Source organism: Nerophis lumbriciformis, linkage group LG32 (assembly GCF_033978685.3).
Source record: "Nerophis lumbriciformis linkage group LG32, RoL_Nlum_v2.1, whole genome shotgun sequence".
NCBI lineage: Eukaryota > Metazoa > Chordata > Actinopteri > Syngnathiformes > Syngnathidae > Nerophis > Nerophis lumbriciformis.
In genome coordinates this window covers 17,172,907-17,196,689 of record NC_084579.2, presented here as the reverse complement: position 1 = coordinate 17,196,689, position 23,783 = coordinate 17,172,907, and the positions used below count along the sequence as shown (strand labels likewise).

The window sequence follows — 23,783 nt, the reverse complement described above, 5'->3', positions numbered from 1 at the left end:
GGGCACATCAGATTAGATCAGTGTGTTGCAAACTGAGCAGTTTAAAGTCCTGAATGGTTGGTTTATTCATTGTTATTTTATTTTCTTACTTATTAGCCTGTGGAAAAAGTTAATGTTGATATTTACCTCAGAAGACTGCAAATAGAAAAGAGGCATTCAATTTTTATTTAAATTGTATTTGATATGCCATTGATATTTTTTAATTATTATTATTATTATTTGAAACTCAATTTTGCATGTCACTATAAAGTTATATCAGCCTTGCTTGTTCAATATTCAATGCAAAACGTGTTTCGGTCCCTATTAAAAGGTTAGTTTGTTCAACCTTGGCCCGCGGCTTTGTTCAGTTTTAAATGTTGGCCCAGTCTGTATTTGAGTTTGACACCCCTGCCTTAAAGTATCAACAACTGGACTTCAGGAGCATTTAAAGACTTTATAAATACATGACTTGGTGTTTTTAATTGATTGATTGATTGAGACTTTTATTAGTAGGTTGCACAGTGAAGTGCATATTCCGTACAATTGACCACTAAATGGTAACAACCGAATAAGTTTTTCAACTTGGGGTCCACTTAAATTGATTCATGATACAGATATATACTATTATCATAATACAGTCATCACACAAGATAATTGGTGTGGAAAAATAGTGTTTCAAGCAAAAAAATAGAAGCTAGTGCTAATAAAGTGTTGCTAACCTATTTAAAAATGGCGACAGCTGCGATGACTTAGTAGTGAAAAGTTTCCACTTCCGCTATAAAATTAGTTAGTTTAAACCACTCTGTTGTTGGTTTTGGCGACTGAAGATGTGAGAGACACATTTGAGCTTTTATTAGCATACTTACAGGGGCTTGTTAGTGTGTGGGGGGCGTAGTTTAGTCCAAGTGCACCGCCCAGACGAGGAGAGTCCAAAGTTGGGAGAAGTCTTCCTCGGTCCTGCCGCTGAATGAATCTGCATCCTCGCTCTATGTGTGGACTAAACCTTCAGCCGCCTCCCTACCATCCAAACACATTTTTTAAAGGTATGTTTAACGTCAACATTTCCCTTTTTGACAACTGTTATCATTTATACTTATTGGCGAGTTTATTGCATACTATATCAATAGACACCCCACTCATTTAGGCTGGTTGTTTTGAATAGTCGAACTCTATCGGCACTTTCGCCACATTTTCACTTGACTCTAATCAGTTTCTTTTTTTCCCCCCACTTGACGGGAACAGTCCGTCTCCTCCTTATCTGATGCAAGCATTGTGATTTTATTTTAAGAATAAAAAAAACAAAACATGCTGTGGTGCTTCCTGAAAGAGTGCCAGAAAGTGGCCAGTAGATTGTGTTGAAAATGTCAGGTGACTGTAGAACTATTTTTTTGGCAGGAATATAAGCAACAGTGTTAGTGTTATGTCATGTAATTTAAGTGTTTTTTTCCTGGGAGCCTCCCCTCATTGTAATGCATTACTTTAATTATTTATTTATTTTCCCAGGTTTTTAACCTTCTCATTTTGATATGTTCTATTATTTGGATTTCTCAGGTTTGTTAACCCCCTCATAGTGGAATTACTATTGAGTAGGCATCACTCCAGCATCAAAATCCAAACATCCACCATGGAGTCCTCCGCTCTTCTTCTTTGCCTCGCTGTTGTCATCGTCTCTGGTGAGTTTTGAGTCCACTAGCTGAAGGCCCTAATACTTTTGCAAAGTTTTGCAAAGCGTGGATAGAATAATATATTGTGTGAAGCTCCAAGCCCTACAGGGGGGTGAAAAGGTTCTAGGACCTTCTCCCTCGCCCTCAGGACTTCATCCATCCAGCGTGTTCTTGTGTCCCTTCCCTGCAGCGATATTACATCAACAATGGTGCAGTGTGGACACTGCATGAATTCATTATATTTGTCTTATAATGATAAAGTAGAAGTAGCAATACAACAACTAGTTTCCCCCGAGGAATGAATACGAACACATTTTTTGTTCCAGAGTCAAACTGTCACCTTCATAAAATCTTATTAAAACCCCTAAAATACTCTAATATATAAATCATTGCCACGGATCTAATTTTTAAATAGTCTTTATTGTCATACAAGTGTAAAAATAAGTTAACAAATACCTACAGGATCTTTGGGACATTTTGTGGAGTTCAGTTTTGTATTTTTTAAGCCATTTTGGTGGTTTCAAGTTAATATAGGTGAAATTTGTCAAATTTTCATTCCGAAAAGGCTGTTTCTAAAAAGGCAAAGCAACACAAAAAGAGACATATTTGTTACTGCAAACAAATAATGTCCCATTTAAGACAATTGAAAATGCATTTTTTTTAATTTCCATTTGTAAAACTAATGCAATTCAGTATCCTAATGTTCCAAGTTGGACTCCTGGCTTTCAGTTGGTAATTTCTTGCATTTGTCCACCAAATGGCATTACCTTTTCCCATTTAAAGCATGCAGTGACATTTCCAGCGAGTGTTTCTACTGAGTGTCCATTCTGTTTAACAATATTTAGTGTTCATTCTGGTTTTATTTTGGAAGGTTTCTACTTCCTGTTTTTGTTCCATTGGCTTAAAAGGACTCAGCTTTTTGTGCACAAAAAACTTTTGTGCGACAATCTATTGTTCCAAATATTTTTGCCGATTAACGATTATTTTGACACCAAATTAAGCATTAAAGTACTCACAATACATAATAAAAATGATAATAATGCAAGTAACCCTTTCAAACGCAATAAACTTTTATTTCCTTGTTGTATGTTTTACCATTGTAATTGGAAGGTCATTACCTATTAAATAAGTAAAAAAACACAAAAAATATCATGGACTCGCAATCTCTGTTAGCAAAAATTGCAGTGCAATCAATATCTAACATTCTGAAATCCATTTTTTTCCCATGTTTCCAAAGTGGAATTTTTTTCCATCATTCTCCAACATACTTTGGCATACTGGCTTGTTCGTCCGTGTTGATGTTTTTTTCACCTTTTTTTTCTTCCTAATTTTCGTTACCTTGAGGTGCTTCTAACTAACAAGGCTCTCTCTAGTACATCCTGTGTGTGTACCGTATTTTTCGGACTATAAGTCGCAGTTTTTTTTCATAGTTTGGCCGGGGGTGCGACTTATACTCAGGAGCGACTTATGTGTGAAATTATTAACACATTACCATAATATATCAAATAATATTATTTAGCTCATTCCCGTAAGAGACTAGACGTACAAGATTTCATCGGATTTAGCAATTAGGAGTGACAGATTGTTTGGTAAACGTATAGCGTGTTCTATATGTTATAGTTATTTGAATGACTCTTACCATAACATGTTACGTTAACATACCAGGCACGTTCTTAGTTGGTTATTTATGCGTCACATAACGTACACTTATTCAGCCTGTTGTTCAATATTGTTTTTGTTTTTTTAAATTGCCTTTCAAACGTCTATTCTTGGTGTTTGGTTTTATCAAATAAATTTCCCCCAAAAATGCGACTTATACTCCAGTGCGACTTATATATGTTTTTTTCCTTCTTTATTATGCATTTTCGTCCGGAGCGACTTATTCTCCGAAAAATACGGTAATCTAGCAATCCCGCCTCCATACACAGAGACTAAGGTTGTCCATATCTGACAAGACGATTCGCTCCGTTCATTTTATTCCGCTATTGAACAAATGCGTTTAGGTGCTAAGAGGGATGCCCATAATAAACCCTCTTGCACTCTGTTTGAAAGCAAGAGACAAAGAAAACAAACACACAATATTACCAAGTTCATTTTCATTTATCGTTCGATTAATTGATTCATTGATTGTCGGCCGTGGCCTAGTTAAACTCACTTCTTGTGACACACTGCAACTGAATTTGCAGCTGAAATAGTGTTTTGAAAGTTAAGCGACTCAAAGTTTGACCAGCATAATGGAAACAAGTGTGTTTAAACTTTAAAATACCTCTTTAAGACCAGCATCCATCAGCATTAAAAAAAAACACAAAGAAAAGTTTAGAATCTAGCTTCTCGCTGTATGACAAATCACTTCATCACCACAAGACTTCAGCGGGCTGTGCTAGGGGTAGCAATATAGAAGTATTTGTCCAATAAACCTGCAGCATTAACCTTATGTAACTTCCTCCTGTATGGTCTCCATCTCGCCATCAGCTCATGCGGCCTTGAAGAAGCCCTCCATTCAATTCTGTTTTCTTTTATCAAAGATGTGCACTGAATTTTGAGATATCAGTCACACTAGGAGAGGGATAATAATCTTATATTGTAGCTCTTATCATTAATACTTGTATCCTGATTTCTGGGATTGGGTTACTTGTTACAATTCTATTATATAGAAGATATACAGTAATTGGATAAGCGCTGAACATATTCAAAAGTCAGACTTCTTCAGTGCCAGTGTGAAAAATTCTGGATAATCTGAAATGACGGAACACAGAACACACACAAGCGGCTTGGCACATTAGCATATAAGCGACAAAACGATATTTTAAGTAGCTGTTTTCATTGTTACACCTCCACTATCCTGAGTAGTAATATGTGAAGTTGTTCCAGTATCTCCATTAAAGTTTGTATATTTTTAAATAAAATAATCAGCATTATTTACTAAATTTATTTGCATTCACATAAAATGTTATAGTTATTTGCAATAGTTTTATAAATTAATATAGATAATAAAAATTCAATACATTTGATAATAAAATGTTTTATTACATTTATTTATTTTAAACCTTTACATTTATTTTTTTTAAACCTTAGACGACAGGACCTGCTTCCCAAACAATAATCAAAGACCCTCCACAGTATGAATGTTCTGCCATTTTTAAGGAATTACTGCTATCTGTGTTGGCCCTGTGATGAGGTGGCGACTTGTCCAGGGTGTACCCCGCCTTACGCCCGAATGCAGCTGAGATAGGCTCCAGCACCCTCTGCAAGCCCGAAAGGGACATGCGGTAGAAAATGGATGGATGGATGGATGCTAATCAAAGATCCTTTACATCAGTGATTCTCACACTGTGGTACACCGATTCCATCTATAGTGGTACGCCAAATAATGACTTAATTAAATATTCAAACACATTGTTACTGTTCAAACAATGTGAAATGTTACAGTGGCCAAAAATAATGGATATACTTGTTAAATAAAACTTCTGCCTTGTTTTTAATGAATATTTAGGCCTACCACATTACTGTATTTTAATATTGGTCATTATGTTCAGAGCCAAGTGTTTCCTGAGGTGGTGCTTGGTGAAAAAAGTTTGACAACCACTGCTCTACATGTCAGGTACACTATGCTGTTTTTAAGCATTTCCTGCAAAAAAATAAAATAAAGTTAATACCAAAAAAATATATGTGAAAAGATAAAAAACAAGACAAAGACTGACTCTGTAACATGCTTTTTTTTAGGAATATATTATTTGTTCCCAGGTTTTGAGTTGAACTTTTGGTCATTTCATTTATGGTGAACACTCCTAGTCAAAGGCTTAAAGCTACACAAATATTATTATTTTCTTAACCTTTATTTAACCGGGGAGATTCCATTGAGATAAAAAATAATAATTTGCAAGGGAGTCCTGCCACACATTCATACAATTGAATAGTTTAACACCCTCACAGCAGACTAGTGACTGCTAGTAAAAATGTTTTTTCATTTGCCTTGAAGATCAGCTCTGGACAGACAATTGCTAAGAGAGAATATTTGCTCACCCTGGAGCCCTCCCTCCATGGACTGGAGAAAAAGTACAAAAGGGGGATAAGCCTGCGCCTAGAGAAAAGAGGGAGGGGTGGTCTAAAATGGGTCTTTAAAAGAAAGGAAGAAAGAAAGAAAGGGAAATGGGTCTTAGCCAACCGTCCAGACGATCTGAGATAACAAACTTCATCAGTGATTCATGGAGACAGTAAGGAAGTAGGGGGTCCAATTTACAGCTGATAACTAGTAAGGATATCAAGCTATTTTATTTTGTATTGCCACTGAAACAAGCCTAATAGGGCGAACAGGACAGGAAGTGAGAAGGAAGTGAAACCAGCCGTCGTGGGAGAGAGAGAGATGACAAAAGTTTTCTCAGAAGCCACGCTGTCGAAAAGTCCCGACGTCAATTTGAAAGCGGCGTTGAGAGTCAAAACACTCCACTTCCCGTGTTTTAGTGTGGAGAGCCAGCCTGGCTTGCCGTCAGACTGGGTGGCAGGCAGGCAGGCAGGGAGACGCGACCACTTGTCGCTGGGCCCAGACCGATTTCAATCTCCTTCTCCTTCTGTTATGCCCCTCCCAAATAACAATCCATTTCTGCCCTGCTCGCTTTTCCTCTGTTTTGAACTGCAAATGCACTGCGAGGAGCGCTGTGAGGCGAGTCTCTTCTCCTGGCTCCTGACAATTCTACCACTTGTAGCCACTGTTGGAACAAAACACAACATTATCATAACTGCTTATGTATCAGTTTATTAGTTGAACATGAATAGTCAAACAATGTTGGCTATATATACCCCCAAAAAGATCCCATTGGTAATAGGGATGTATATGGTAATTAGGGCTGTCTTCGACTGAGGATTTTTGTTGTCGATTTGTTAGATTCATTAGATATTGCCCATCCTAGACGATCAGTCGAATCTTTGGTGGGTTTTTTTTAAGAAAAATAAACAGATGGTCCTATCTAGTAGTGTAAACTGACTGGTCACTAGGTGTCGGTAACGTCACATAGATGGGCTGTAGTTCATACAGTCGTGGTCAAAAGTTTACATACACTTGTAAAGAACATAATGTCATGGCTGTCTTGAGTTTCCAATAATTTCTACAACTCTTATTTTTTTGTGATAGAGTGATTGGAGCACATACTTGTTAGTCACAAAAAACATTCATGAAGTTTGGTTCTTTTATGAATTTATTATTGGTCTACTGAACATGTGACCAAAACTGCTGGGTCAAAAGTAGACATGCAGCAATGTTAATATTTGGTTACATGTCCCTTGGCAAGTTTCACTGCAATAAGGCGCTTTTGGTAGCCAACCACAAGCTTCTGGCAAGCTTTTGGTTGAAATTTTGATCTCTCCTCTTGACAAAATTGGTGCAGTTCAGCTACATTTGTTGGTTTTCTGACATGGACTTGTTTCTTCAGCATTGTCCACATGTTTAAGTCAGGACTTTGGAAAGGCCATTCTAAAACCTTAATTCTAGCCTGATTTAGCCATTACTTTACCACTTTTGATGTGTGTTTGGGGTAATTTTCCTGTTGGAACACCCAACTGCACCCAAGACCCAACCTCTGGGCTGATGATTTTAGGTTGTCCTGAAGAGTTTGGAGGTAATCCTCTTTTTTCATTGTCCCATTTACTCTCTTTAAAGCACCAAAGCACCAGTTTCATTGGCCCAGTGCATAATACTACCACCACAAGTGTATGTAAACGTTTGACCATGACTGTATTTGTGAATATTTCCAAAGTTAATTGAAGACACTTATGAAAAGAATATAGTATTTCATTAAAGTGAGCAAAACAAAGATCTCATTTAAAAAAACTTCCATCTCAAAAAAAGGCTAGACTACAGTTTGTGAGGTCTGCTCTGGCACAACACCAAGAAGACATCAAACTTGACTAAACAAAGGAAGTAAAAGTTGTAACAAAGTTTTTTTATATGTCAACCTGCGGAAGGATTATTACCTTTTTTCAAAAAGGAGAGCTACTTACCTTTTATTGATGTCACACCAGGAAGCAGCGACTGCTCTCAGGAAGACTGAAGAGACAGCTGAAACTAAGATGTATCTTTTAACCTAAAAAAAAAACTATTTGTCTGCACACAATAATCTTTTTCTATTATTTAAAGAAGACAAAATGAATGCTATCAATTTATCCTCCGAACACACCTGCTCTACAGGGGGGCCCCAGCAGGTATTAACTCGCCTCCCTCCTACGGTGGTTCGTGACTAACTGCGTAGCTTCCCGACGACCATCAATCACGTCCACTGTGTAGAAACATCCTCCAAACACTATGAGTAATATATTATTGTCTGCAAACAAAAAGTTTCTTACTGTATATAATAAGCAGCCCAGGGCCAAATCCAGCCCTGGGCTGGATTTGATGAGTTTAAAACTCGGAAGACAAACATTTTTGCAGCAAATTCCTAAAAACACCTGTTGTATAGAGGAACTTTAACCACTGTAAAGTCATTGGCAGATCCTTGAATTAACATTTAAACCTTGCTAGCAGCTCAGTTCCAGCTCATTTTATTACCTATTCTGTGTTATATGTGTTTTATGTTGCACTATTGCACCAAGAAAAATTTCTAGTTTGTGAACCCGTTTTCAAACAATGGCAATAAAACTATTCTGATTCTGATTCTGATAAAAACTGGGCCCAAACTTGTGATTTACATGTTCCCCAAGGCACCGTTTTAAAGGTGGCATATGTAGTAATGTGGCCAGAAGTGGACTGGAATCACGGTCAAAATTCTGTAGTCCCCTCCTACTCTCCATGAGTAAGGTTGCCAAATACGCAGTCGAATCCAAATCCTACTCCGAGGAACTTGAAATGGCAATCGACGAGTCCTAGGCTGTAGGTTTCTCTTGTTTAAGCTTCTTACAAGATGGTTTACTACGTAATCATGCCACATTTTACTTATGTCGATTAGCCAAATGTATTTGTAAAGTTACTCAGCAATATTTTAGTCGGGAGTCAGGACCGATTGTTGGCTATATCCTGCTAAAATATCTAGTTTGACTGCACTGACCACCATCGAAATAATTATATATAATAATATATAATATATATTATATATCACATAGGCCTACTTTGATTGCAACCCAAGGCCAACAGTAAAATTACTGCCACATAACTCCAGGTTGCATCCAACCCGATGCACTGCATTCTCTTACATGTACGCACATCACCATTTTTCGGTGCAGAGTGCAATTCTATGAGCCAACCCATGTTACGCAAAAACCACGTTACGCATAAATCATATAGCCTACTACCATGTCAATAAAAAAAGTAGAAAACCTTATAACAATTCATTACATGTAATGCATTATATTGTGCCAAGCAAATACCACCCCCTATTCGCCTGATGCACATACAGTACCAGAAACCGCAGTTAGCCGTACTAATGTTGGAAGGCATTTCCTCAGCGTATCAGCATATTGAGAACAAAATAGGCACTGACACTACCCATATCCACATAGGTTTTAATTGTCCAAAATATATTTTGCCCTTTCAGTTGGATGACACATCGACATACAGGCTAGCGGGCATATATTTCCCCCGTTAGCCTATATGTCGATGTGTCATTGACCGGGCTAGCATACTAAGCATTACACTCGGAGCTGAGCACCACCACACTAAGCATTCATTGCACGAACATAGCTTTGTTTGACAAGATCATAGACTGTATTTGACAATATAGTTTACATACGAAATGTCCATTTCCATGTATTACAAGTAATAAGAAAACGTAAATGCCTTACTTACCTATCAAGGAGGAAATTAGCATTTGGCGACAGATGAACAAATCTTCTCTGCCTTCAATTGTCTCCATCTTTCAAAAGGATCCCCGATAAAAATCCTCGTTTTGTTCCTGGCTTCGTCATGAATAAGTTGAGAATCGTAACGACGCCTTTTAGATTTACTAAGGTCTGACATGTTTAGTAACTTTACCAGTGGCAGTAGCTCGACGAAGAGGGCGGTGTGTAACTGGACACACTCACTGTGTTTTTAATTGGTCAAACGGTGGAGGGAGGGGCATCGAAATGAAAATAATAAAAATATTTCGGAAATTAGCATATCCCGGCTGAACTACCGTTATCAGTTTTAGAGGTATTCGAAAATAACATGATTTATTAATGCCTTTTGACATACCAGGGCCATTTAATGATGACTTGACATGAAATTATTACATATGGCACCTTTAAGCCCTCTCTTTTTTTGACAGTTAGACATATTTTTCCTAATGTAATTTATGTAACTAAGGTGTTGCCGTAGCTTGTTCACTTCTGATGCAGTCAGTAGTCATGTATTCAACGTCTTTAGTTGTACTTGGGGGCGGCATGGCGTAGTGGGTAGAGCAACCGTGCCAGAAACCTGAGGGTTGCAGGTTCGCTCCCTGCCTCTTACCATCCAAAAATCGCTGCCGTTGTGTCCTTGGGCAGGACACTTCACCCTTTGCCCCCGGTGCCACTCACACCGGTGAATTGAATGATGAATGATAGGTGGTGGTCGGAGGGGCCGTTGGCGCAAATTGCAGCCACGCTTCCGTCAGTCTACCCCAGGGCAGTTGTGGCTATGAAAGTAGCTTACCACCACCAGGTGTGAATGATTGATGGGTTCTACATGTAAAGCGACTTTGGGTACTTAGAAAAGCGCTATATAAATCCCAGTTATTATTATTATTATTATTATTACTTGTAGTGTTCCCCATGGTCCTCTTTTCCATCATTTGGGTTATTTAACTGGTGGCCTGCGAGATCAGTTTAAAAAAAACTTGTGAGGGACACACGTTTGCAGCAGATTCCTAAAAACTCTCGAGTGCTGTCACGCAGAGGTTCCTTGACTAGCTTTTTTGCAGAAGGTCCTTTAAAAAGAGCAAAGCACTTCTTTAACTGACAACATAAACAGAGCAAAATCAAATGTCTACTGTAGAAAACGCTGGTTTTATGGACTAGTAGACTAATAGTAGTGAATAAAGGAGTCCGGCATGCCGGTCCTTAGCTATCTGGAAATGTAGCCCTCAAAACAATTTAGTTTAATATCCCTGGTATAAAGTCTTGCTGTACTAAGTTTGCAATTTACGGCTTGTATTTATTCTACTCTTCTTATGTTTTCCACTTCATTACCATCCCATAAATCAAGATTTTTTTTAAACCTGGACTCTGTTTACTCTCTAACTTTATGAATTAAGATTGTTAATTAGATTATGAACAGAAGTTAGTTTAGCAGGTTACATTAAATAAATAAAATTGTTCTCAAGCTCCTGTGTTAGTTTCCTGGCACCTTGGTCACATTTTCAGATTCTACACAGCTTTATAGACCCATTGATGAATGAAATAGACTGTTTTACTCATTCCAAATAAGGCAAGTCCTCAACATCATAATCTCTGTCTGGCCCAGTGCTCTTATTCTGCAGTTGGCCTGAACGGCTCATTAGTAGTCGTTGAGATAAACGCCTCGTCAGCATGGCGACCACTTGTGCCCATGTCAACATGCCTGCTGTCTGTGCAGATAACACATGGCATTATGCGCCTTTATCTCGCTGGGTCGTTATGCCCCTCGGCAACCCCAAAAGGCTCCATCTCGGCTCTATCGCCGGATACATACGGTACCTGCATGTTCGGATTGGAACTTTTCAGGTGAACGATCGTGACGGGCCGTCTGATCGATCAATGTCTCGCTGAAATGAAGGGTTAGAACTGTTAATATCTTATCTTAATTTCACTAAATCATTCACTCGGGACACGGATTAATGAGGATGATGTTACGTGGGGGAGAAACAGCACTTTCACTTAGCTTGACAGATTAACCACGAACAAAATGCTCCTTCCACAAATGTGATTTTTGCACTAAAAGAACGCTAGCTTGTAATCTTCTAGCGACGTACGATGAATGTGATTTCTACGGGTTATGCAGAAATGATTGTTATTAATTGTACCTTGAAGCAATGTACAGTTGGCAAAATAAAGTGCACTACTTGGCTGGTGACTGTAAACTAGTTTTTGCAATGTAATGAAAAACATTATTCACGCTAGCTATGCTGCGTGACATGTGTAACATGTATTATAATAAATATCAGTATCTGCCAATATTCAAGGCTCTGATATATATTTTTTTATTAACCAATCCAACACAATAATACACAACAATACCATGATAATACAATTCCAATTCCAAAACCAAATCCGACCCAGCAACATTCAGAATAGCAATCAACAGAGCAATTGAGAGGACACACCAACATGACACAAAACAATCCAAAAGTATTCAAACAAAAATGAATAATGTCAACAACAGTATCTATATTAATAAGAATTCCAACATATCAGTGATTAGAAATCCCTCATTGACATTATCATCACAGCCATTTATAAAAAATAAAATAAAAACATTAAAAAAATGAATAGTGTCACAGTGGCTTACACTTGCATCACATCTCATAAGCTTGACAACACATTGTGTCCAATATTTTCCACAAAGATAAAATAAGTCATATTTTAGGTTCATTTAATAGTTAAAACAAATTTAAATAATTGATGCCATATTTCAATATATGACTCATTATTATCTAAACTAAATGCAGTTTTTTCTACTGATATCATTTCCATAGCTTGTGTATACCAGTCAGTATGAGTTGGACTATCAATAGCTATCCATTTTTTTAGTATTGAAATAAATGCATTTTTACTTGGATTTTGATATTGAGATCGTATCGGAAGTGGAAGAAACCCTAATTACTATCATAACATTCTTAAGTAACAAGAGACACATTTCTTTCAGATAAAAGCTACTCAATATGGACTTTTTCCTTCTACATCCAGTGCCATTTGTACTAAATCGCACACATTTTTTTGTGGGAACAGACTTCATTCCCAAAGAGGTGGTAGCGAGTCTCTTGATTTCGAGCACTGGGTGGGTAGCTTTCCTGTTGATTCAGGTGCCACATTGCTCAATCTGTATTTATAGACCTGAGATCTCTATCACATCTTCATAGTGTAGGAGCATGTGTTTGTGCACTTGTGTGTATGATGTCATAATAAAATGCAGAGTGGAATACAATCATCCTATTTAATTGAAAGGAATGTTTCCTAAAGAACAACAATCATAAGCTAGAGCGGAATTAATAGTGTAACACTTTAAAAGTGTAAAAATAACCAAATGTAAAAAAAAAAAAAAAAGGCTAAAAATAAGTTAATGACTGTAAAACTTAGGCCCCATTTACACTAAGCCGGATAAGGTTATCTAGGGTAAATCCCACCTAACCTTATCCGTGTCCACACACAACAATGCCACCGTTTAACTGGAATCCAGTGTGCTGTGGGGCCCTATCGTAGTGAATCACACCTGAACCATCATAAATTAATCAAATCTTTATTAGACACGTAAACAATGTGATAAAGAACATTTTACATCAATCAAACTAGGGATCTAGATATCTGATCAGGAATCTCCTCACTCTTTTCCCTTCACCTTCATTGTCCATTCCTTTTTTATGACTTTATATACTCTGGACCTAGACGTTGAGTCCGCGACATACATGGCGGACAATAACTGATACAGTCTGCCTTGCCAGTCCAAATGCATTCAATGTTTTCCGTAGTTTTCCCTCGACCGCCAGGTAATAGGTGAGATCGCAAAAAGCCGCTGCCTGACCAGGGCTCAGAAAATCTGCAGAGACTCCTCCCACCCCCACCAAGGACTGTTTTCACTGCTGGACTCTAGAAAGAGGTTCCGCAGCCTCCGTAGCAGAACCTCCAGGTTCTGTAGCAGCTTCTTCCCTCAGGCCGTAAGACTCTTGAACGCATCATAATAATCCCCTCAATTCCCTCCAAAATTGGATTAACTCGCTGGAATATAAAGACAATATAACATACATCCATAAACGTGGATGTATATGAAAAAGTGCAATATATTTATCTGTACAGTAATCTATTTATTTATATCTGCACCTTATTGTTTTTTTATCCTGCACTACCATGAGCTAATGCAACGAAATTTCGTTCTTATCTGTACTGTAAAGTTCAAATTTTAATGACAATAAAACGGAAGTCTAAGTCTAAGTCTAAGTATAATACAAAGCACACGCTACCTTTTTTATCACATCCACGGGAGCCCGCATTCTCGTTGACTCTCCTTCGACAAATGGACAAAGTTTTTCGCTAAGTCGAATCACAGCTGACCCGGACATTCGAAAGTTCTCTTGCCGTCTGAGAAGTGTTGTATCCGAAATAGCTGCAATCGCTTTCTCTTAAGGTATTCATGTGTTATTTCCACAAGCATGTAGAATAATGAAAAACACGAGCATGTCTGGATGACTCGCCTCCATATTTCCAATGGTTAGCTCCGAGTTAGCTTGACAAATTGACCACAAACAAAATGCGCAGAGGCTAAATAATTATTTGTTTAAAGGGGAACATTATCACAATTTCAGAATTGTTAAAACCATTAAAAATCAGTTCCCAGTGGCATATTATATTTTTCAAAGTTTTTTTAAAAATTTACCCATCACGCAATATCCCTAAAAAAAGCTTCAAAGTGCCTGATTTTAACCACCCGTCCATTTTCCTGTAAAGGAAACTAACAACTATGAACTAGGTTTACAGCATATGAAATACATATGGCAACAACATGCACTTTGAGAGTGCAAACAGCCCAATTTTCATCAATTAATATATTCTGTAGACATACCCTCATGTCAGCAGGCCAGGGAAGCTAGGGTCGATATTCTTCTCTTGATCATCTTCGGGACGGTGTGAGCCAAGACATCCAGGGGGGTTTAGCTCGCTCGTCTGCAGGAACAAACTGCCGCCATTGCTTGCCGTGCTACCGAGGTCCTTTGCCCCTGAATTGCTCACACACTCCGGCAGATTCAATGGGGGTCTGGCGGCAGATTTCTTTGACTTTATCGTTGGAAATGCATCTGCTTTGAGTGTCGCAGGATATCCACACATTATTGCCATCTCTGTCGTAGCATAGCTTTTGTCGGTAAAGTGTGCGGAACAAACGTCCAATTTCTTGCCACTTTCGCATCTTTGGGCCACTGGTGCAACTTGAATCCGTCCCTGTTCGTGTTGTTACACCCTCCGACAACACACCGACGAGGCATGATGTCTCCTAGGTACGGAAAACAGTCGAAAAAACGGAAAATAACAGAGCTAATTTGACTTGGTGTTTGAGAAAATGGCGGATTGCTTCCCGATGCGACGTCACGTTGTGACGTCATCGCTCCGAGAGCGAATATTAGAAAGACGTTTAATTCGCCAAAATTCACCCATTTAGAGTTCGGAAATCGGTTAAAAAAATATATGGTCTTTTTTCTGCAACATCAAGGTATATATTGACGCTTACATAGGTCTGGTGATAATGTTCCCCTTTAATGGGTTAAACGACTAGACATGGCCTTATAAGAAACACTTGCTCTTTAATGTTTTGTGCAATTTTAGAGGCATTTTGTCATGAAAATTAGTTTTTTTTAAGGGTTTTCAGTGTTCTGCTGGTTCCAAAACCTCCATGAAGTCGATGACCCAGACATTCCCAACTTTTTGTCCTGTTTGAAGTCTAACTCCTAACTGCTGCAACATTTTAATGAGGTTGTAATGCGGCGTGGGAGCGTTAAATGAGCGACCAGTTCATCTGAGAGCGACAACCTCTCTCGTCTCTCGTATAGTATATATTGCCCCTTGCTTTTTCAACCCACTCCTCCATTTGAATCATGGTTGGTTGCATCTTCATTTAAATATCACCGCCTTCATTGCTATGCTGAAGTCATCCAAATGCACTGGAAATGATCAGTTAATGTCTGCTGCTTCCGGATGATGCATAGCTTGTTGCAACAGTACATCAATCAAAAACGAAACACTGCAATGAATCCATAGCATTTTTCTCCGTTATGCTTTCACGTAATTAGAATGAAACTTTTTTAATTTAGGGTGTGTTCATCAGTTCACCGCCAGATGAATAATTATGCTGTGCAAGCACTCTTTTAGTGAAATGTGTTGTCAAAAGGGAGCTGTAATTACTTTTATTAAACCACATTTCCACAAGGCGGTACTGTTGCGTTATATACATTATGCCCCTAATTTAGTTAGCGTTTCCACTTTCCACTGAAAGTGTTTTGCTGACATCGTAGCAGCCGGACAGCGTGTAACGTGCCGGTGAATTTAACGAGACCAAAACCAGCAACAGTAAGGCTTTAAATCCTCTCTGTAGCATTATCCAAAAATGAAAGAAAATCGTTGAAATGACAAAAGATACAACAAACCAACCATGCATCAGCGCAGTCTCAGCCACACCGCGAATCATGCTAATACAACGGAACCTCCAATGTCAGCCGCCCATACATGCCATACAAAATTATAGCGTTAAAAAACTAAAATATACGTAAAAAATATGCCTCCAATATAACAAATTATTGAACTCATGCACGATGTGAAATTTTAGCTACATAAGCATCTAAAGTAGAATGAACTAATTGGTGTGGTTTTTATTGGTTTTGTTTTTTTATACCGAAAAAGGTGATGATAACCCTAGAGCTTGGAAGGGAACTAAATGCAACATCAGAAAGGGCATGTCCGTGAAATACAATATAATTAATTTAAAGATTTAAATTAAATGACCTGTTTACATTTTTAAAATACACTTATAAGTGAACACACAACACTTGGGGGTTAGTATTACTTCATATAAGTTGTATTTAATTTTATTATACAGCGGTGAACTTTATACATGACAAATTCCAGCAATACTTTACAAAAATACACCACTTGGCGACAGTATTGTGCCGCTGTCAAGCCTATTTAAAGGGTGAGTACTTCTGCTTGACTACGTTTTATTATACAAGCGTTATTAAATTATAAAAAAAAACTAAACATGTTTTAATTTGATCTATTTCATTTTATTTATTTTGATTAAAAAAAATAAAAAATAGAACATATATTCAAAATGTAAAAAATAACATCTTACTGTTCGATCTCAATTCTGTTTCTTGAGGCGGCTTTTCAAAGCGTGACTGTTTTTTCTTTATTTTACGGTAGTTTTTTCAAATTTTATCCTACATGAGATAACACAGGGGTCAGCAGCCCGCGGCTCTAGAGGCGCATGCGGCTCTTTAGCGCTGCCTTAGTGCCTCCCTGGAGATTTAAAACAAAGGTATGAAATTGGAAAAAGATGGGGGGAAACATATATTTTCAGTTTTAATATGGTTTTTGTAGGAGTACAAACATGACACAAGCCTCCCTAATTGTTAGAAATACCACTGTTTATAATAAACATTCTTCACTGGTGAAAGTATTTGGCGAGCGCCGTTTTGTCCTATGAAATTCGGCGGTCCTTGAACTCACCGTAGCTTGTTTACATGTACAAATTTCTCCGATGCTGCCACAGAAAGACATGTTTTATTCCACTCCTTCTTTGTCTCATTTTGTCTACCAAACTTTTTACGCTCTGCGTGAATGCACAAAGGTGAGCTTTGTTGATGTTATTGATATGTGTTGCAGTGCTAATCAGGCATATTTGCTCACTGCATGACTGCAAGCTAATCAATGCTAACATTCAATTTAGGCTTGTTTGTACATATTGCATCATTATGCCTAGTTTGTAGGTATATTTGGTTTCCTTTACTTATGTCCTCTGTGTATTTAATTCATATTTGCATGTCTCATGACACATTATCTGTATGTAATATTGGCTGCATTTCTTATAGTTGTTTGAGTGCTATGTTGTTATAGACCACCACAAACGTTACCCAACAACAAAGATTTTAATAAAGCCATTAGAAGAAGACAACATGCCGTTCCTTTAACTTGGGCACACACATCTATATGTTTGGCCATTCTAAGCCAGTAACTGAGAAGCCTCCGTTTTACTAATGTTTCCCAATGTTGTAAAAATGTGTAGAATAATTATTACATTTCAACATTTCTGTCAACAAAGATTTGTGTCAGCCTGCGACACATAGTCATTTTGATAGTAGACTAATTTATCTAATATAGACACTTACATCATATGTTGCCTTCATTATAAGACTTATGTTGGGCTTAGAAATGTCCGATAATATCGGCCTGCCGATATTATCGGCCGATAAATGCGTTAAAAAGTAATATCGGAAATAATCGGTATCGTTTTTTTATTATCGGTATCGTTTTTGTTTTGTTTTTTTTTGTTTTTTTTATTAAATCAACATAAAAAACACAAGATACACTTACAATTAGTGCACCAACCTAAAAAACCTTCCTCCCCCATTTACACTCATTCACACTCATTCACACAAAATTCTTTCTGTTATTAATATTCTGGTTCCTACATTATATATCAATATATATCAATACAGTCTGCAAGGGATACAGTCCGTAAGCACACATGATTGTGCGTGCTGCTGGTCCACTAATAGTACTAACCTTTAACAGTTAATTTGACTAATTTTCATTAATTACTAGTTTCAATGTAACTGTTTTTATATTGTTTTACTTTCTTTTTTATTCAAGAAAATGTTTTTAATTTATTTATCTTATTTTATTGTATTAATTTCTTTTAAAAGTACCTTATCTTCATCATAGTTGGTTGTCCAAATTAGGCATAATAATGTGTTAATTCCACGACTGTATATATCGGTTGATATCGGTATCGGTAATTAAAGAGTTGGACAATATCGGAATATCGAATATCAGCAAAAAGCCTTATCGGACATCCCTAGTTAGGCTTTAAATTTTTTGTATTTTTGGTCCAACATTTTGGGATGCCTACCCTTGGGTTAAGATGACAAATGACAAATTCCAACAATACTAAAAAAAAACAAACAAAAAACACCACTTGGTTCACTTCATGTTCCCTCTCTGTTAAATATGTCAAGCTTATTTAAAAAGTAATTTACTTTTGCTTGATTTGGTTTTATCATACAAGCGTTTTTTATATTGTAAAAAAAAAATCCAAAATGTATTTGATTTAAAAAATTTAATTAGAAAAAATGTATTTAAAATAGTTCACTCTCTCTTTCAGGCGTGACTGTGAAGTTTCTCTTATTTTTGTATTAGTTTAGAGAAGTACTCTTTATACTTACCAGGAATAAAATATTGCATCTTCATTTAATATACTTTTATGATTGTCTATGCAAAGAGAAATAGCGATAAGGTGTTATAAATGTGTCCGCGTGACTTCGGACTGCCTCATTACGGGCAGCAGTCAGGGGGCATAAAGTGAGCGACAACAAAGGAAGTGAGCCATAGACCTTCCATACGCCGCCGCTGGACTCGCTGTTCCGCCTGCTTCCGACAACGACGAGGCGACGGACGAATGGCTCCCAGAGGTGTAAACAGAGCGAGTGTGAAGACTGGCTGTCTCACCTCCCGGCTTCCTTTCCAGCCATGCCTCGAGCTCACTTTTTTTCTTCTTCCGTGAGACATCCAAACTGACCCGACTATTCAGCGTGTTTTTTCGGGGTAGCATTTCAGGTGGTTGAGGAAGTGAGATGCTCAGGAAGCGTTGTGCGTTGTATGGAGTGTGCGGTGTGTAGCATGCAAGGGGTGAGAGGCCAAGGGACAGTGCATGCCCCTGCAGAGCACTGATAAGAGCTTGTTTACCTTCCTGTGGATGGTCAGGCCTCAATCTGCAGCTGCGGAAACGCCGGGACAATAGGTGTGTGTGTGTGTGTGTGTGTGTGTGTGTGTGTGCGTGTATATGTATATACATGTGTGTTGTGGACTTGAGAGAGATTTAAAGCAGTCTTGGCCCTCGCCTTTCCCGCCGCCGCTAACTGCGAAAGGATCATTGACCCTACCTACTCCCCCTTCCTTCTACTGATTCCTTAACCAGACGTAGAGCACAAACAATTCACACACTTCCACAAAGAAGCTGAGGTGCATTTTTTTTTTTTTGCTGCGGGGTTTTCCCTTCTTTCTTTCAAAAGTTGCCATGTTACTGTTTTGCTGTCGCCCTTTTTGTAGGGTAAATGACTAGAGATGTCCGATAATGGCTTTTTTGCCGATAACCGATATTCCAATATTGTTCAACTCTTAATTACCGATTCCAATATCAACTTATACCGATATATACAGTCGTGGAATTAACACATTATTATGCCTAAATTTGTTGTGATGCCCCGCTGGATGCATTACACAATATAACAAGGTTTTCCAAAATAAATTAACTCAAGTTATGGGAAAAAATGCCAACATGGCACTGCCATATTTATTATTGAAGTCACAAAGTGCATTATTTTTCAACATGCCTCAGAACAGCAGCTTGGAATTTGGGACATGCTCTCACTGAGAAAGCATGAGGAGGTTGAGGTGGGAGGGGTTGAGGTGGGGGGAGGGTAGCGGGGCGTATATATTGTAGCGTCCCGGAAGAGTTAGTGCTGCAAGGGGTTCTGGGTATTTGTTCTGTTGTGTTACGGTGCGGATGTTCTCCCGAAATCTGTTTGTCATTCTTGTTTGGTGTAGGTTCACAGTGTGGCGCATATTTATAACAGTGTTAAAGTTGTTTACCCTCAGTGTGACCTGTATGGCTATTGACCAAGTATGCTTGCATTCACTTATGTGTGTGAAAAGCCGTAGGTATTATGTGACTGGGCCGGCACGCAAAGGCAGAGCCTTTAAGGTTTATTGGCGCTCTGTACTTCTCCCTACGTCCGTGTACCACTCCGTACAGCGGCGTTTTAAAAAGTCATACATTTTACTTATTGAAAACGATACCGATAATTTCCGATATTACATTTTAAAGCATTTATCGGCCGATAATATCGGCAGCCCGATATTATTGGACATCTCTATAAATGACCATATTAGCCATATAAACCATGTGATTGATCTTAGCCCATCAGAAAAGAAACCTGCTGATTATGGCAATAATGTAATGATATACACCTTTTACATTTTTATCACAGTATAACTTCTCAAAGGATGATACTATACAAATGAAACGTGGACATCATTTAGAGTAGTCAGGTTACAGATTTTATATAAAGTCTAGATTTACTATCCATTGAAAATGACTTGACGCACAGCCATTATTGTCAAATATGAATACAAAATAAGAAAAGACTGATACTATTTTTAAAGTAATAGTTAGTATTAATAGTAGTAGTTTATTAATGAAATAGATTAATAAAATCAATACAATTCAATATTTTGTTCTTTTATGTGGGATCTGGATGTCGTTTGGGCTTCTGCAACCCTTTGAGACACTTGTGATTAAGGGGTATATAAATAAACTTTGATTGATTGATTATACCGTATTTTCCTGACTACAAGGCGCACTTAAAATCCTTTTTTTCCCTCAAAGCTTCTGAAAAATTGCGCGCGTCCGCCTTTGTAGTCTGTGGCGACACCGTAGTCGATAAGCTTCTTATTTTTCTCTATCTTCTTGTTATGGGACATTCATCCTCTGCTGTTTCCATTTCTATTATAAAGTAGTGTAAAGTTCTTACTTATATCTGTCAGTAAACTCGCCATGAAAGCGCTAAAACATACCGGTATAGTGAGTTTACATTATTCACCCAAGGAACTTTAGTTATTAGAGAGTTCCGGTCGAACGGATGAGGAGATGCTGCTCCGCTATTGATTTAAGTAAAGTCTGAATGTCAATTAAAACAGTTAGCTCCATCTTTTGACACTTCTTCCACTGCCGTCCTTGCACGCTACACCGCTACAACAAAGATGACGGGGAGAAGTTCTTGCCAAAAGTGAGCCATATAAATAAGACCGCCCACAAAACGGCACATCCGGAAGCGACTGTCAGAAAGCGGCTTGGAGATGATCTGTAAAACATAGTCTATGCAACATTTTGACAAAGAACCACCATTACATGTTATGTAGACCACAAGGAAGTGTTTTCAATTAATGCGCCCTATAATCCAGTGCGCCGTATATATGAAAAAAGATCGGAAATAGACCATTCATCGGCAGTGCGCTTTATAATCCGGTGCACTTTATGGTCCAGAAAATACGGTACTATATTTCTAATATCAATTTTCTTGGAGACACATACTTTTCAAGACAATCAATAAATAAACTTGTTGATTATACTAATTGTTATTATGTCTATTATCAATGGCAAAAAAGTAGTGACTGAAGAATGGACAAAAATTAACAAATGATATATAATTAATGATATAAATATATTATATTTATATTAAGTAAGTCATTAAATAAGTACTAATAAAACAATTTAAATAAATTAATTTGTACTATTACGCACTTGTAAAATTGGGATTTAAAAAACTAAAGAAAAAACAAATCAAATCAAATCAAATCAACTTTATTTATAAAGCACATTTAAAATTTACCACAGGGGTAGCCAAAGTGCTGTACAATGGGCAGGTTAAAAGATAATACGAGTACCGAGAAAACACAACACAACACAAACAAAACACGATAAAAAAATAAAAAAATAAAAAAATAAAAAAGAATAAATAAAAACATAAAAACAGGTTCACAGCATGTGTATTATGGGGCGCCATTGCAGGATGGATATCACTCAGTGTTAAAAGCCATGGAATAAAAGAATGTTTTTAAGAGAGATTTAAAAACAGGAAGAGAGGAGGCTTGTCTAATACTCAGAGGTAGGTCGTTCCAGAGCTTGGGAGCAGCAGCGGCGAAAGCTCTGTCACCTCTAAGCTTCAGCCTTGTGTCAACGCCATTATACTTTAATTATTAATTAAAATGTAATTAGATTTTCTTTTCCACTCTGAAACATTTTAGTTAAACATTCTTGAATTAATGCCAAACTCCAATAATGACTTATTTCTAAAGGTCCACTGCATTACAAGTCATGAATTGAATAGATCGTACCAATATCTAGTGTGCAATGGAGCATACAGTGTAACTGTATTGTAGTGTAATTATGACATGTTCATGTATTATCTCCAAACTTTGAATCCTCTCACACAAAAATAAAATCAATTTCCTTCACAGGTTGATACTCCACAGATTAAATGTTATCCTTATCGCTGTGATGTTCAGCAGAGCGTGGCACAATGGGCTACCCTGAAGGAAGGATTATGGGCAGTTCGAATAATAAACTGAATCTTTCAGTGCACTCTTTGGATACAATAAACTCTGCAATGCATCGCTAATATCTCGAACTCAAGAGTGATTCTTAATTAATATTTTTCCTTGCATAAGCTGCTGAAAGAAACATTTTGCTTCTTTAGCATTCACTGTGTGTGGCCACGTCACTACCCTGCACACTTGCTATCAGGAATTTAGCCTTTGAGTTCAAACGGGAACATGTAGAAATACAGGATGCCAGCACTGTATTAGGCCACATTGATCCCAAGGAAGATAAATCACTACAACGTCTCAGGTAACGCCCAAACACCGCCACCCCCTGGCCTCAGAGCAGCTCTAGTGCACTCTGCATAATTATATTGGTCCTATTTGGACAGTGAGCTTTCGTTTAGGAGGCTTAGGTCGGGCCTCCTCCTGAATAATAAGAGTGTTTCCATTTAATCCTGGTAACAAATGAGGGAGCTACTCTCTGAGGGAATATACAGTCGATTACTGGGAAGATGATTATACTGGCTTGGTTAGTCGTTAACATTGTTTGATATGTAAGGGTAGAACTGAACATACTGTAAGTGACTCCAGTTTTGATTGGGACAGAAAGTGGGAACTGTCAAGTGGTTAGCTTGGATAATTGAAATGATCAAGTTTTTTGATAGATACATTACATGTCATGACATCACATGAGAAAAGTCATACGAAATTTCAACCAATACTATTCAGCCACAATATTTTGTTTCCGTAGTTGAGTTCTTTAGTGGATGTGCAATAATATGACAATTTGACTTGATTATTATACATGTTTTTTAAATTTTTATAACGGTTTACCCTGTGTTCTGCGCGGCTGGGGTCACTGTCTTGTATAGGACTCAAAGGGGCATGTGATTTTGCAATGCATTGTGGCTGCCAGGTAGCTATTTTTGCTGGACATAGGATTTGTTTACATGACTGTACCGACCCGTGGTAATCTGAGAGAAAGAGCAACAAACTGGATTAGAATGAATTGTATACCGTACCGACGTACCGATACAAGTTGTTACCTATTCGAAAGGCTCGCTACTTCATAAAAAAATTATTAAATTGGTTTAATTGATCCATATGGGAACGTCCAATGGACAAGAGATGATCCGTTGTCGA

General features: G+C 37.7%; 1 protein-coding gene across 1 annotated transcript in view; it reads left to right on the top strand.

Annotated features, from left to right (window-relative positions):
* The first annotated feature begins 750 nt into the window (after positions 1–750).
* eng (endoglin) overlaps positions 751–23,783 on the top strand; it is a 106,651-nt gene continuing 83,618 nt past the window's right edge. Inside the window, exons 1-2 of the mRNA XM_061926712.2 lie at positions 751–1,022; positions 1,531–1,652. Of these exons, the coding sequence (XP_061782696.1) occupies positions 1,604–1,652 (49 nt within the window). The 5' untranslated portion in view covers positions 751–1,022; positions 1,531–1,603. The remainder of the gene's footprint in view (positions 1,023–1,530; positions 1,653–23,783) is intronic.